We start from the raw sequence: 15,583 nt of genomic DNA, 5'->3' as shown, positions 1-15,583 counted from the left end.
TGTTGACTACACTCAGTTAGCCTCTCGTTGGAATGTTGTGATTTGTGGTTGTGGTTAAGATTAAAATCTTGTTCATGTTGTGCTTATATATAAGTAGTTGCCGCCTCTTGAATGTAGAATCCAACCAAGTTTTGGTGTGATAATTATACCCGAAAATCAAACCTTGTTTGACTTGGATCTTCCTTCTTTCCTTGTATGCGCATCGACAAATTTGTTTCCTACTTCAATGCTAACTCCATGTTGATCAACTTATGGTACTTATTAAAGTATTACCATAACTTGAAATTCAACCTTTTATCGAATATGAATCAGTCAATATTTCGTCTTCTTTTGTGTCGGCATGAAATAGCTTTTCGGTCTTTAGTTGCGTGATAGTAAGAATCAGTTCCTTTGAGAAGTTCCTTAGTTGATATGACAGCTTCACTGAATCCTTTGGAGATCTATTTGGATATCTGGTTCTTCAATGAATCCTTCCTTATCTCTATCTTGATTTGGGTTCATTGTTTGTCAAATCATCAAAACTTCAATATAAGCTCATAAGCTATCATTGAGCCAACAATTACTCAACAATTTCCCCCTTTTTGATGATGACAAACACATAATAGCTTCATATATGCTCTTTGATCAGCTTCCTTTATTCTTCTTCAACTCTGGATCAAATCTCCCCTTTTGGTTGTGCTTCTATGTTGACCATCTTCCCCAATAGAACTAGCTCCATGTTTTTCTCACTACAACTTCATTTTGATATAACTAAGGCTCATTACATGAGGTTTGTAAGCTCGCAATAGCTCACTCGCAAGACTAAGAAATTTTTTGATGACCTGTGTAATCTCATTCAGGAATTAGCCTTACACTCTTTGCATCCCTTTAGGAGAAATATTCCTATGCACCACTTTAAGTCATAAGACCAAATCAAAGGATTGTTACATATCATTCTATGCTGCCAGGAAAGATATGTAATTCAAGTTGGTAATTGATAGGATTTAGGCTTGGTATAAACTGTGAGGGGATAGGAACCAAGTTCTTTGTTTAAGCTCAACTTAGTTAGTACGTCAAATTTTCAATTGATGGTATGCTTTTATTACCTCAATGTTGGAGAAACAAAGGAGGAAAAATATATATACATTAGCTAAATGTTCTTTGTCAGCTGGCCTCAAATGTACTTGCTATAATAGCTAAAAACACAACATCAATAATACTAGAACAATTCTCTACCTATATATGTTTTATCTACAAAGATATAGTAAAACATTTTACAATACCAACAATTCTCGTGGTTCGTACGTTGAAAAGATGAAAATTTATTTATTTTCTCCTCCTAGAGATTTCTCAGTAGATTTGTCTCAAATGGCTTCTTCGAATCCACAACTCATACATAATCATATGAAAAACATCAAAGTCTTTGGAAAAAGAGTTCCACTGAAAATGCTTCTGCACCTGCATTACATTCTTTTGAAGCTTCACGTATTGATCGTACTCTATTTCTTCAAGAATTTGCTTCAGTTTTGGAATATCAAGAGATGAAACAACGACGGAGAAACTTTCCCAGTTGAGAGTGTCAGCGTAGGGGAGATCATAATGGTCAGCCAATATGACTGGAACACAACCATAGTAAAGGGCGTCACCAATTCGGGCAGTGTTGATCTCAAAACCTTTAGCATGAATGCAGTATTTGCTGCCCAACAAGGCATCTGAGTACGGTGTTTTCATCCGGCCGCGGTGAACGATGATCTCGGAATCGTTTTTCCATACTTGGACCAGGTTTTCACGTACTCTGGAGTTCATTGCTCCGGCGAAGAAAGCTAGCTTTTTCCTGAAGTTTCATGTTTCCAAACAAAATAAAAAAGAACAAGCCAAAAAGAAAAGATTTACAATGACATTCTATGATTCTAAGAATCATTGAGAAGAAGAAAAAGGTGGTGATACTTTTCTACTGAGAATGAATTGCACTCTCGCCGGAGTTTAAATAATATACATTGTTTATGTAAATAATATTTACATAATCAAGTCATTTTTAGCTGCTACAACATGTAAAATATCTTATTTGCAAGATTTCAAATTTCACATTTTGAAGAGACTTATATATAGATATTATTTGGATGATCAATATAATTAAGAAAAAAAAGACTTCTAACACATGTCAAATATCTCTTTAGAACTTATGGTTTTAAATACTTTTATAACATTATTATGGCTATAAGAGCATGTCATTAAGAGTAAGTTGAGAAACTTCAAGTTCAATTGGTTTTAGTTATAGAAGGACATCATTCTTTTTAAAACAAATTGAAAATGTTTCACAAAAAATTGTGGGGCATAATAAATCGTAAATATATCTAACAAAGTTCTTGCCAAAAGAAAATATGGCATTTGGGGTGAGAAGGAAATGCACCTCTTTGAAGGACCATTTGTAGGGTGCACTCCTTTTCTAGGCCAAATTTGAGGAATGGAAGCATCCTTATGAGCAACATAACCAGATAGGAAGTAACTTGAAGAGCAAACCACTTGGATAGCATTTAACTTCACATGAATAGCTTTCTCCATTGCCGACCTTCCAACAGAATGACAAGCAACATAGAAATGGTCAGCCCCTCCTGACCTATTCCAATACGGGTATTTTTCACTAATCTCAACAACATAATTTTTGACAAAATTTTGGATCCCACCAACCCCTACCCTCTTGTCATTTCTCAAACTTGCTATAGAAAATGGAAGATAAAAAAGGTCAGCTTCTTTGGGGTCATTTGTGATGAAATGGCTTTTATAAAGGGCTTTCTTGAAATAACTCTCACTTGCATAATTCCCTGATGGTTCATGGTCAACTGGTAGTAAAACATTTGCAAAAGGGTCATTCTTCTTGTGGGGATACACATATATTTTTAGTGTTCTATTCATTTCCTTGTATTCTTCCTCGAAGAGATCCTTGTCATGAAACACATCTTTCTTCTGAACCAATTTGTCTGAAAGGCAAAAAACAATCAGTTTAAATATACACTATAGCATTTTTGTCCATTTTGATGAAATTCTTCCTATGCATGATGATGATAATGCCTGCTATCTACACATAGTACGTAGTTTCCAATCACACACCATCATAGTTGCTCCAGTCTTTTAGAATTGATAATTCTAGTTAAATTTTGTCTATAATTTCTTTCTGATTGAGACGTTGCTGTTTTTAAGTTTTGGGAAGATGTTTAAGACAACTTTTCTAACTAAACGGCCTAAAGATTCTATTTTAATTACTTGACAAACCGTTTTAAAACAATGGAGTGATATTTTTAAGATTATGTAAAAGAAGTATGAAGTAAATTTATAAAATATGCAAAGAAAACGAAAACACAAATCAAACATTCATGATCATCTTATACGCACTTGCCCTGAGTAAATGTTCGAAATGCCTACAAATTCAGCTTAAATTGATGTACGAAATCCGTTATGATATAAGATATAGTTTTTGGAAGCCAAAAATTTGTTTTTAATCAATTGAAACGCTCTTTTTTTCTTTTTTTTTCTTTCTAAACTAAAAAAAAAAAAAAAAAAAAAAAACAACAACAACAACAACAACAACAACTCATGTCATAACCAAAAGGGCCTAAAAGATTTCTGAAATTGATTTTGATTATTAAAAGCACCCTGGACCAAACCTTTAAAATCGATGCATACAGTTCTGAATTGATATACTCCTTGCTATTTGATGTGGAACTGACAGGGCATGGAAATTAAAAAATAAAGAATTTCTTTTTGTAACTTATAGTTTTAAACTGGGCATGATTATTTATGCGATTTTAAAATTTGTTGTCTTAAACAACTTATGATATTTATATCGTTATATAATCATATCATTAAATAAATAATAAAAAAAGTCATAAATTAATAAGAAAATAACACTAGTAAAATGAAATAAAGAGAATTTGATTTTCTCTAGAAAGAATCATTTTCTAAAATGGTCAACTAATATGTTAATGAAGGATGAAGAATCCAGCCGCCGCCCCCAGACTCCCCCACGCCCCCTCGGGCCCACCCTCTCGTCATACTCAACAGCACAAGTTGAAAGAAAAAGTAGAACTATGAAAATGATTTAATTAATTAATATTAAAAAATAAGGTAACGAACAGCAGATAAGATGAAGTCGGCAGTTGAAATTTATCGTATGACGTCTTCATTCTTCTCTAACGAATTAAATAAAAAGAGAAAAATAAAAATACTTATTCGGCCTTGATACTTATTACAAATCATATAAACTCTTCATAATTAGATAGTAAAATAATATATGAATATATATTACTCCAAATTTATGTGGCACATTTTACTTTTAAATTTGTCCCAAAAACAATAAAGCCTTTCCATATTAGAAATGACTTAACTTTAATTTTTTTCATTTTACCTTAATGAAATGGTTTATTACCACATAAATATCTATGATTTATTTTCGATCATAGATCGTAAATTAAAAAAAAAAAAAAATCTTAAATTTTGTGCCCTAATGTAGTTATACTAATCATGAAGAAACAATACTATGATAAGCGATGCACATGTTATCTCTTTATTCATTTGGTATATACTTGACGCATGCACGTTTATCTCGGTCCCTTCTCTTACAGTTACTAAGATACTTCTCGTTTAAGTTTTTCTCACAGTTCTGCCTATACAAAAGAGATATTTTATGTTTTCTCCCTGTAATAGTCAAAGTATATTTTTCAGAGAATTAGCAGCCACTATCATGCAGGTGAGACCCATATACTAATCATGGGCAGAAAAATGAATGACTATGAAGAAACAAAAGCCAAATCATCCAAAACTACATAAAAGTATTGTAGAAAACGTGCTATTTGTTTTTATCATTATCAGTTAGAATTGGCAACTCATTCAAGCTGTCAAAATATAGAGGTTAACTACAGACTTTTCTATCGTTCCCTTCTTTACACCAGTCTAACATGAATATATATCGGCAATTTTGTAAGTTTATAATAAGAAAAAATTTCATAATAAAAAGAAACAACAAATTGCTACCTCTGTCCAAATTTAATACATAAAACTTGACTTTAATTATTGAAAATTTACATTGTAAAGTTCATGATCAATTGTCAAACTCCTCTTCATGTATTTAAAATTTTGGAAATAACTTCACGAAATGACGGCAATTATGTCATAATTTAACAAGCACCTAGGCCTAGCCGCCTACTAGTATTTCTAAAACTTAGAATCATTAAGGCGAGATAGATAGCATCAGATATAAATACTGGTGAAGTAAATATCAAAATCAATTTAGGTCGACATCTAAAGAGGGACAGGGAGTAAAATCATTAATTTTCTCACCTCTTGATGAACCGAGTTGAATCTCTTGTTCAGTTAAATGAATCTCTTCGTTAGCAATGGGAAATGGCTCTGGCAAAGGCAGACTGCTAATATTTGCTATTAAAAGAGTTACAGTTTCATCATCTTCTTTTGGCATATTATGATGATGATCAACAAAAACTCTTAATTTGGGTAATGAAGAACTCTTCAAATTAGAAGAATTTAATGGCGCTTTTACGTGAATCCGAGTTTGATGAAGATGTAGGAGAAGTCTTGAGGTAGACAAAATGTAAAATATTATCAAAGTTGAAGTTATGAAAGCTAGAATTGTTGGTTTTATGAAGGAACCTTTGAACCTTCGATTCCATGGAGATGAAACTGGCATATTGTATTGTGTAGAGAAGAAAATGATGATAGGAACCTTAGAATGAGAAGTCTTGTTACTTAAGTAGCAATATTTTGTCTTAAACCAAGACATATTCATAGTTTGATTTCTTTTTTCGGTTGGTATACTATTCTTGTAATATGAGCCCCCAAGTTTGATCAAATTATATTTCTTCCCTCAACAGCCTTTCTGTTTCTTGGATTTTCTATATGTTCTAGTGTACATGTAATGCAAAATCAAATGTCATGTTGAATTAATTGGGGATGTGTCAAGTACTTGATATATCGCTTTCGATGTTAATAAATGATGATTGAAATTTGCATCTATTCTCTTTTTCGTTATTAATAAATAGTTAGGGGTCTTGACCTAATCCCATCAAATATAACGAATTCTATTTTTATAAAAAATGAAGTACTAATATATATTTAAAAACTACTTAAATTTTTAAAAAAAGGAAAGTTTTCGAATTCTTAAAATATGTAAAACTGAATAAAAATATTAGAGTTGACTATCGAGAAGCAAAATATGAGTTAAAATTTTTAAAAACTGAAAATAAATACATAAGTTCAATTCAACTTTGGATAGCATAATTATTTCAAAGGATTCTTTTTTCGAGCTTCAATATTTATGGAACAAAAAAATATTTCTACTAGTGACTGGCAACACACAAAATGCATGTATAAATTTTTTAAGTGATTATATGATTGTTCACCATAAATATAGATCTAAAAGTCAAATTACTATACTAAAGCAAGTCCCCACGAAAGACCACAAAGAAACCACAACTTCATATATTTGTACTTATTAAAGGTCCGAATCTTAATTATCCAAATATCGATCATTAAGGATATATCTATTTATTTTAAAAAATGGATCTTAATCGTTAAGCTAAGTGCGATTATTTTTTCTTTTACAATCACTTAATAATTTTGAAGAGATATTTGAATGTTTAAGATCTGTGACAAAGTCTTAAAAATTTTAAGCTGTGAAGAAGAGAGTACTATAATGTTGGCAGAATGCCATATGTGAAGTTCTGATGATTGACAAAGTAAAAACTCGGAACAAATAAACCAGCTTAAAGGCATGTTGAAAGTTGAACTAAAGCTGATCAAGAAATATGTGAGAAGAGCTAGTGAATCAGCTCAGACAAAGAGTGTCAATGAAGCAGAAGAAACCAAAGCTAGATATATGTAATAATTGAACAAAGCTAGACAAATTGGCTGAGATGAAGCAGAGAATCCAGACAATATAAAAGGTCTGAAAAGGCATGCAACACAGGATGGTTAGAATAGGTCCATAGACATGTTCCACTGCAAAGAAGCTACAGAAAAAAGCATATACATGAACTCAGATTGCAAACATGTGTGTCAATGCAAAGACAAGTGCAATGATCAGATTAAAGAGAGTGAGCCAATACATAATCAATCACAAGACAGATGCCGAACAAAGGAGATGAAGATGAATCAATCACATGAGCAGTTCAGTAGAAGAATAAAACAAGCATGAAAACATGTTCTATCATAAAGAGTCACCAGATGCAGTTGATGAATGAATCAGAAGAGATCATGAAAGGAGAAGGTGCAGTGGATGAATGAATCAGACGAGAAGAGATCATGAAGCAGAAAAAGTGGAGATGACTCAGAACTATTTTGTTTAAATAGAGAGAGTTGCAGACAAAGCATATGAACCAGGTCTGCAAACATGTTCTAATACAGAGCAAAAACATGGTTAGAGTCACAAAGCTAGACAAGGCTGAAGACAAGATTTATTCCAGCAATGAATAAATTTGATTGAAGAATACAGACAAAGAGTGAAGATAATGATACTATGAAACAAGTTTGTCAACATGTTCCATCATCCATCCATCACAAAGAGAGGCTCAAGATTGAGTCACAGGAATGAACGAGACGGGGATGATAAAATAGGTTCATGAACATGTTCCATCTCAGACAGTGTAGAGATTCAGAGTCAGATGAACCGGGTGGATGAAATAGGTTCGTGAACATGTTCTAGCGCAAAGCCTACAACAACTAGGATTTGCAGATTTATATTGGTAAAGACTTGGTGGTCAAGTATGCGCAGATTCCTTGCCATAATTGTTGAGATTATTCAGACTTCTACAAGGACAAGTAGCTGACTACAAAGGCAAGAATCCCAATTCAACACAAACCCTAATATATTTCATGGGCCTACTCGAAGAGGGGCTTTGTGTTTGCCGACCTGCTGTGCACTCAATGTTATAAATATTCAAGTCTTACCAAGAAGAAGGTTTGCACACCCACAAAGAGAGATTTCAGAATATTGAGCGATCAAAGAAGACATCAAGAATATTCAGAATCTAGGCGTGTGTCCTTAGTGCAAGAAGATAGATTGAAGGAGTTATTCTACTGTATAATATTTTCCAGTTCTTAAATCTAGACTTTTGTATTAAGTTATTTATCGAGTTGTATCTTTGTCCGCTTTCATCGAGGCATACAATTAGATACAAAATGTTGTAAATTCAACTTCAAGTTGGGGATGGACTTGAAGGTTGCTTACTAGTCTAGGGAGATTAGTGAGATAGGAATTAGAGGTTAGTTCCTAGTTACAGAGTCTGTAACTTGAATTTGAAGAGGCTCACCGTTGTAGTGGAGTTTTGGGGAAAATCCTGCAGAGGTGTAGGTCATAGTTTTTATCGCCCTTGTGAGCCGAGCGGTTTCCACGTAAAAATTATTTTGTTATTTACTTACCTGCTGTTTATATTCTGGAAGACACTAGCATAGAGCAGGTAGAGTAACGTGTTCCATCCTATAGGCAAAAATAGGATACGGCATAGGATAAGAAGTAGGTCGTGCAACCTAACATGTAAAAATACAATATTTATGTTTCTCTTCTTACCTTTTTATGTGAGGCAATGACTTTATTATATAGACATGACTTCTCTATTTAGATTGGATTATAATACTCTACAATCCTAATCCTAGTAATATAACTAATCCTAAGCTATGCCAATATTTAAATACTAAACCTGCTGCACGTTTTGTATATCAAGATGCTACCCATTCAAGGATCTCTACAAAAAAGCATTTTACTATCACTCCGTTCACTTTCACTACTACCTAGCTACCACCCACCACTATCAACTACCACCATCTATGCATCATCGACCATTGACCATCGTCAATCACCAGAATTAGTCATATCACTACTAACCACCATTATACTCATCACTACGAAATGATTTTCGTGAGTCACCACCACTATGATCGACCACAATTATCAACTGCCACCACCAAGTACTACCATCAACCACCAAAACCATTACTATTAAGTACTGTTACCACTAACTAAATATCTTTCAAATAAATGTGAGACTTCGAATGTTACTTTCCACAACCCTAGCCACCACCACTAATCCGCACCCATATCCACCACCGGCCACCATATGATTTTTTTTTAAATATTTTGTTGATAAAATATTAGATTAAATAGTATTTTTAATTATACATTTGTTAAGTTTTAATAAATACAAACTTTATATATTCATATATTGAGAAAACAAACGGTATTAATGATTTAGTATTCAGATTTTAATATAACATTTTAATATTTAGATGTTGTTATAAAACAATAAACTAAAGCAAGAATATTTGTAGAGAAAAAGAGAAAAAAGTTCGAATTTCTTTTTTTGAGCAATGAAATACAATGAAGAGAACATCTCTATTTATAGGAGATGATTAACTTGGTGCCAAAGTCACAAACCCTAACTTTTCTCCTAAAGATACACATCCAAAAAATATGATAATGTAACGACTCGTTATACTTCTTTCGGAGTTCTCTCCTACTCCCGAGCATTGATTAGCTTTCTTTTGACCCGAGGGGACCGTTGATACGCTTCCTGAGGTGTCTAGACCGGAGTCGGGCAACTTTGGTGAAAATATAGGCTTAAAAGTGAAAGTGGTTGACCCAAAGTTGACTTTTGAGCAAACGAACCTTTTTCGGAATTCCGTCAATTCAGAGAGGTCCGGATAGTCGTTTAGAACTTGTGTGTGCATTTGGTTTGATTCCCAATGCATTCGGATGCATTTCGGGACATTGGCTGGGAAATGGGAATTAAGGCATCGGTGGTTGACTCGGTCAACGAGACCCCCGTTGGGAATTCCGAGGCCACAAGTGCGTTCGTAGCGTATTTTTATATGGGACTAGGTATCTAGTATGTGAGTAGATGGTCGCGGGAGTTAGTTGAAAAATTGGATCGAAAAGAAAAACTTAGGCCAAGTTCTAGTGTCTAGTGTCCGCTTAAAGGTGTCAAAGGCCGCGCGCACGGCTGACCGCTGGGGTGGTAGCCCTATCGCTGAAGCGGTCCTAGCCATTCAGGCTTTACCATTGATGCGGTCAGGTGGGCTATTGGGCGGTCACAAGATTGGGCGCTTGACGGGGCGATTAAATCAATTAAATGTGTCTCAAGTAAGTCTTAGACCCTCATTATTTCATATCTCGGTATTGGAGCTTAGAGAAACTGTTCTTGGAGATAAATTGAAGGAATTCTTGGAGGTAAACTTTGCCCAATCCTTTACTTTTCCTTAATCACAATCATGTTAGATTCTTCCCTTCCCTTTAACATTCCCTTAGAGGTGGAATTTGGAGGGGGTTTTGGGAAACTTTTCCTTAGGGTCATGTATGATAAATTGATGATGTTAATGCTAAAATTTGATGAATCTAAGCTTATTGATCATATATCTTCCACTTTTAACATTGAATTTCGGATTTGGAGACTTAGGGTTCATACCCAATTTGGGGTTTTTTACTTGAAATCATATTTGGGATAATTCTTGAGTTACTGGGGTTGGCAGGCTATTACAGAAGGTTTGTAGAGGGTTTTTCATCTATCTCATCTCCATTGACGAAGCTAACCCAGAAGTCAGCAAAATTTAAGTGGAATGATGCTTGTGAGCGCAGCTTCCAAGAGTTAAAGGACGTATTAACCTCGGCTCCGGTTTTAACACTCCCCGGATGGCCGGATGGCTATGTTGTATATTGTGATGCTTCCGGTGTGGGGCTGGGATGTGTATTAATGCAAAGACGGAAAAGTCATTGCTTATGCTTCCAGCAATTGCTAAAAACATGAAAAGAATTACCCAACTCCATGATCTGACCGTCGACATATCCGTGCATCGAAAATGTGGAGACATTACTTGTATGGCGTACATGTTGATATTTATACGAGATCATAAAGAGTCTAACGCAGATATTTTCAAACAGAAGGAGTTGAAATGCTGACAGGCGGTGGTAAGAATTATTGAAAGATTATGATGTTAATATTTTATACCACCCGGAAAGCAAAATGTAGTAGGTCGACGCGCTTAGCCGCCGATAGGGCGACTCGTGAAGTTCCTCCGGGGAATAAATAAATGATTCATGAACTCCATCAACTAGCTAACCTTGGAGTGCGCATAATTGATGCAGGAGATGCAGGAGTTAGTGTCAACAATCCGACAGTTTCGTCCTTAGACGCAAATAAAGAGCGCCAATACGAGATCCCAAATTGAAGTATTATAAGGTGTGAAGTTTCCAAAGAAAAGTCACCATTCGGAGTTTCGACGGATGGGGTTCTCGGGTACCAAAATAGATTATGTGTTCGGGATGTGGCGACTTACGCCGCCGAATTCTGAAGAAGCTCACTACTCCCGTATTCTATTCATCCAGAACGACAAAGATGTATCATGATCTTAAAATGATGTATTGGTGGGATGGCATGAAAAGAGACGTAGTTAATTTGTAGCCCAATGCCCAAATTGTCAAGCAAGTGAAGATAGAACAGCCGGGGGTGATTATTGCAAGTGATGGAAATTCCTATACGGAAATGGGAAGTGACTAATATGGATTTCATTGTAGGGCTACCCCGTTCCCGAGGCAAATATGACTCTATATGGGTGATCGTGGATAGATTGACAAAAGCAGCTCATTTTCTCCCGCCGAACTACATACTCGGCGGAAGACTACGCGAGACTATACACATGGAAATTGTGAGACTTCGTGGTATTCCGTATCTATTATTACGGAACAGAGGGGCACAATTTACAGCGAAGTTACAAAATCCTTCCAAGAAGAATAGGCACTCAAGGAAGCTCGGCACGGCATTCCATCCGCAAACCGACGGACAAGCCGAACGCACTATACGTGACTCGGAGGATATGTGGGGGTACGTGTTTTGGATTTTGGCGTAGTTGGGATGACCACTTACCCCTAATCGAATTTGCCTATAACGAATGTTATCATTTCGGTATCCAAAATGGCTCCGCATGAAGCTCTGTATGGAAGAAAATGTAGATCTCTCGATTGAATGGTTTGATGTCTTATAGTGCAGTTGATAGGCCCCGAATTAATTCAACAAGCGGTGGAAAAAGTCAAAACGATCCGAGATCGATTATTGACAGCCCAAAGTCGCCAAAAGTCTTATGCGGACAACCGCCGGTGAGATTTAGAGTTTCAAGTTAATGATTGGGTGTTCTTGAAAGTATCCCCGATGAAAGGGGTGATGAGATTTGGCAAGAAAGGAAAGTTAAGTCCTCGATACATTGGACCCTACAAAATCATCCGAAAGGTGGGTCAAGTAGCGTATGAATTAGAATTGCCTTCAGAGCTTGAACTAGTTCACCCAGTATTCCATGTCTCTATGCTCCGTAAATGTACGGGAGAGAGATTCACAAAATTGTGCCAAATGATGATGTTCGATTACGGAAAAGCTAGGTTACATGAGAAGTACTTATCGCTATACTAGACAGCGAAGTACGAAGACTTCGGAACAAGGAAATAGCTTCAGTGAAAGTCTTATGGCGAAATAACAATCGGGAAGAGATGACTTGGGAAGCAGAAGAGAAGATGAAATCCACATACCCGCATTTATTTCAACCCTAAAAAAAAATCCTGGGCGATGGAACTTCGGAATGGTAAGGTATGTATGCTTTATTTTTATGTATATGGGTCGTGTGTGGCCAACCTATATTGCTATTGTGTTGTGGCCATTTTGTGAGGCAATGATATTATCGGCCTGAAAGGACGGATGGTATCGCCTTATTATAAGGGAAACTCTGGCAAAATTTTTCTAGAATCCCCGGCAATTTAACATTCGAGGACGAATGTTCCCAAAAGGGGGGAAGAATGTTACACCTCGAAAATCCCCCATTAGCGTACAGTGAATAGAAGAGCGAGGGACATGATGTATACGAGGTTTGGACAAGTAAGAGATAGTAATTGACGATCCTAATTAAGATTTCCAAAGACATGCGAGTTAAGGAAAGAAAGTTGTTAAGGAAAGCGAGTTAGATGTTGAATGTATCGGATGGGAATTACGAGCACTAAGTTAACGATGTCTTAATGACCCGTTGAGGAAGAGTTATAACGTCCCTTAGAATGATATTGAAGTATTGAACGAGTGTTAAGAAGGTTCCATAAGGATCGGAGATCAAACGAGTCGACGAAACGATTCTAGGAAAAGCTTGGACCAACTACGGCGGACATATGCGTCGTATAAAATGTATGGACCGTATGTCCAACCGTAGATTCAGATCCCGAGGAGCATACTTCAGTGGACCGGATCTACGGCCAGACATACGGACCGTATAAAACATACGGACCGTATGTTGGTCCGTATAAACTGGTCGGCTGAAGTTCATTTTTATATAAGGGATCATTTTTCATTTCCATTTCATTTCATCTCATACCTCCACCCTTCAAGAAAGCTCTGGTGTTCCAAACATTTCATCCATGAGAAAACAATAAAACCAAGGATCAACAAGAAATCCAGAGAATCAAGCTTAAGAAACTCCATTAAAGCTACCAAAGTCAAGGAATTCCAAGAAAGAAGAAATAGGGTTTTGTGCTAGAAGGTGTATTATCATTCAAGGTTTATTACTCTACCATTTGAGGTGAGTTTCATGAACTTTACATGTTGTTTGAAGTATTATTAAGATGAAACACTTAGATTATGAAAGAGTATGGAAAATGGGTCATAAATGGGTGAATAATGTCATTGTTGAATAGTAGTTGGATTGAATCATGAAAGTGGATATGTTGATGTTACAAATGCGTTATAAATGACTTATAGAACATGAAATAAGTATTGGAGGTGAAAGAATACGACGATGGACTTTTAGTCATAATTATGGGGGAATTAAAGTGAAATTGTGAAATGCGAATCATGTAAACGAATGACGAAACATTGCTAGCGATATCATGATGGTTACTATGAATGTTGGGAGTTGATATGGAATAGGACGGAAAGTAGTATAAACAAAGGAAATGCTGCCCAAATTTCTATAGCTTTAATGAGTATGCTTTTGTGACGATATAGCTAATGTCGATACGAATTCCATTGAAGGTATAAACAAGTGCACTCAAGGAGAACGAGCAAACGATAGAATAGTGGGCGACAAAGGTATGTGAGGCATTACCCTTCCTTCCAAGGCATGAAACCTATGCATGATTTTCCTCTTCCTTCATGAATCTTCCACGCTTCTAGAAATGAAAAGTATAAGTTCATGAATAACGAGACAGGACAAGAAATACGCTATGAATACGATAACGACTACGTAGACCACGGTATGACGTTCTTACGAAATCAATAATGATGATCACGATCCATTGGTATTTTTTCTTATATGTACTCACCTTAAATTGTAAATCCCTCCAAGGTGAGATATGACGCTTATGCTTATTCCATAATATGACCGGGGGTTTACGACCTTACGTCACCCCGATATAAACATGGCTGCCCTTAAGCTTAATGTATGTATATGTATGTATATGTATATGAAATGCATGGTATGTGTGATAATGTGATTCCACCGCGCCTAATTGGCCGGACATGTCACCGCTACGGCGGGCTGCAATGATTCCACCGCACCGAGAAAAGGGCGGACATGATCACCACTAGTGGGCTGCATGGGATAGTTGGGACGCGGGTAACGATATGATGATGTATGATTGATGTGACGATGCTTGCGTACTATGATAATGTATGTGATATATTTATGTATGACGTATGTATAGGAAAGCGGTTCATATGTAAAGAGTGTACGGGGGTTGTATCCTCATCTCATGACTTATGCTTTCCTTATTATGCTCATTTCACTCGCCTTACATACTCGGTACAATATTCGTACGTACGTCCTTTCTTCGGACGTCGTGTTCATGCCCACAGTAGGCGGGAGAGGCAGTCTTGATTCCTAGGAGCCGATGGGCGGTTGTGAGCACTCCATCGTCGGAGGTGCTATTGATTATTCTTTTGGTACATATCTGTATATTCATAGTTTGGGCATGACGGGGTCCTGTCCCGTCCATATGTCTAGTACTCTAGTAGAGGCTCGTAGATACGCATGTGTGGGTAGTATGGTCCCATGGTCTCCATGTATATGTATGTGTGTATATATATATATATATATCATTTTGTTAGTCGAAAGGCTTATGTTTATAAAAGTGATTATGTTTCATACGATGAGATACTTTCATAAAATTTGGGCAGGCATTATGAATGAGAGCATATAGATAATAGCATGAGCGGTGTTCGGTGGTTAGCCCCGGATACCCGTCGCGGCTCGTAGTTCGGGTCGTGACATAATATTCTTAGGTCTATCGCAAATTTGGATTGATTTAATTATTTGTAGTGGTAAAAATAATATTTCTTTTATAAATTTAAATAGTGAAGCAATTTTTTAGTCTTTAAAATTAATTTAGATTTAAGGAGTGCTAAATATTTATTATATTATATTAAAAGAGGAGTGATAAGCAAAGACATAAGTAGAAAACTAATAAACAATCGCATGATTAAATACTCACAAATGCTAATACAATAAATATGGAACAAGAAAAAGATAAAGTATATAAATAAAAAATTATATCGTATAAATAAATATAGAAAGGATAAGG

General features: G+C 35.9%; 1 protein-coding gene across 1 annotated transcript; it reads right to left on the bottom strand.

The window, feature by feature from the left end:
• Positions 1-1,165: 1,165 nt before the first annotated feature.
• LOC132034501 (probable glycosyltransferase At5g03795) lies at positions 1,166-5,871 on the bottom strand. Its single transcript, XM_059424894.1, has 3 exons — positions 5,314-5,871; positions 2,390-2,957; positions 1,166-1,813 (listed from the first exon to the last, which is right to left on the bottom strand). The coding sequence occupies exons 1-3, from the start codon at positions 5,774-5,776 to the stop codon at positions 1,330-1,332; spliced, it is 1,515 nt and encodes a 504-aa protein (XP_059280877.1). The 5' UTR covers positions 5,777-5,871; the 3' UTR covers positions 1,166-1,329.
• Between the last annotated feature and the right edge of the window lie 9,712 nt (positions 5,872-15,583).

Source organism: Lycium ferocissimum, chromosome 10 (assembly GCF_029784015.1).
Source record: "Lycium ferocissimum isolate CSIRO_LF1 chromosome 10, AGI_CSIRO_Lferr_CH_V1, whole genome shotgun sequence".
In the NCBI taxonomy this organism is placed as follows: domain Eukaryota; kingdom Viridiplantae; phylum Streptophyta; class Magnoliopsida; order Solanales; family Solanaceae; genus Lycium; species Lycium ferocissimum.
This window is presented reverse-complemented; position numbering and strand designations above follow the sequence as displayed.

What these genes read in the sequence shown, in the direction of transcription:
- LOC132034501 (XM_059424894.1), bottom strand. Translation starts at nt 5,776, where the DNA reads ATGAATATGTCTTGGTTTAAGACAAAATATTGCTACTTAAGTAACAAG. An exon ending in TCAACTCGGTTCATCAAGAG is followed by an intron (nt 2,958 to 5,313) that starts GTGAGAAAATTA and finishes TTTGCCTTTCAG; the next exon opens with ACAAATTGGTTCAGAAGAAA. An exon ending in ACAAATGGTCCTTCAAAGAG is followed by an intron (nt 1,814 to 2,389) that starts GTGCATTTCCTT and finishes ATGAAACTTCAG; the next exon opens with GAAAAAGCTAGCTTTCTTCG.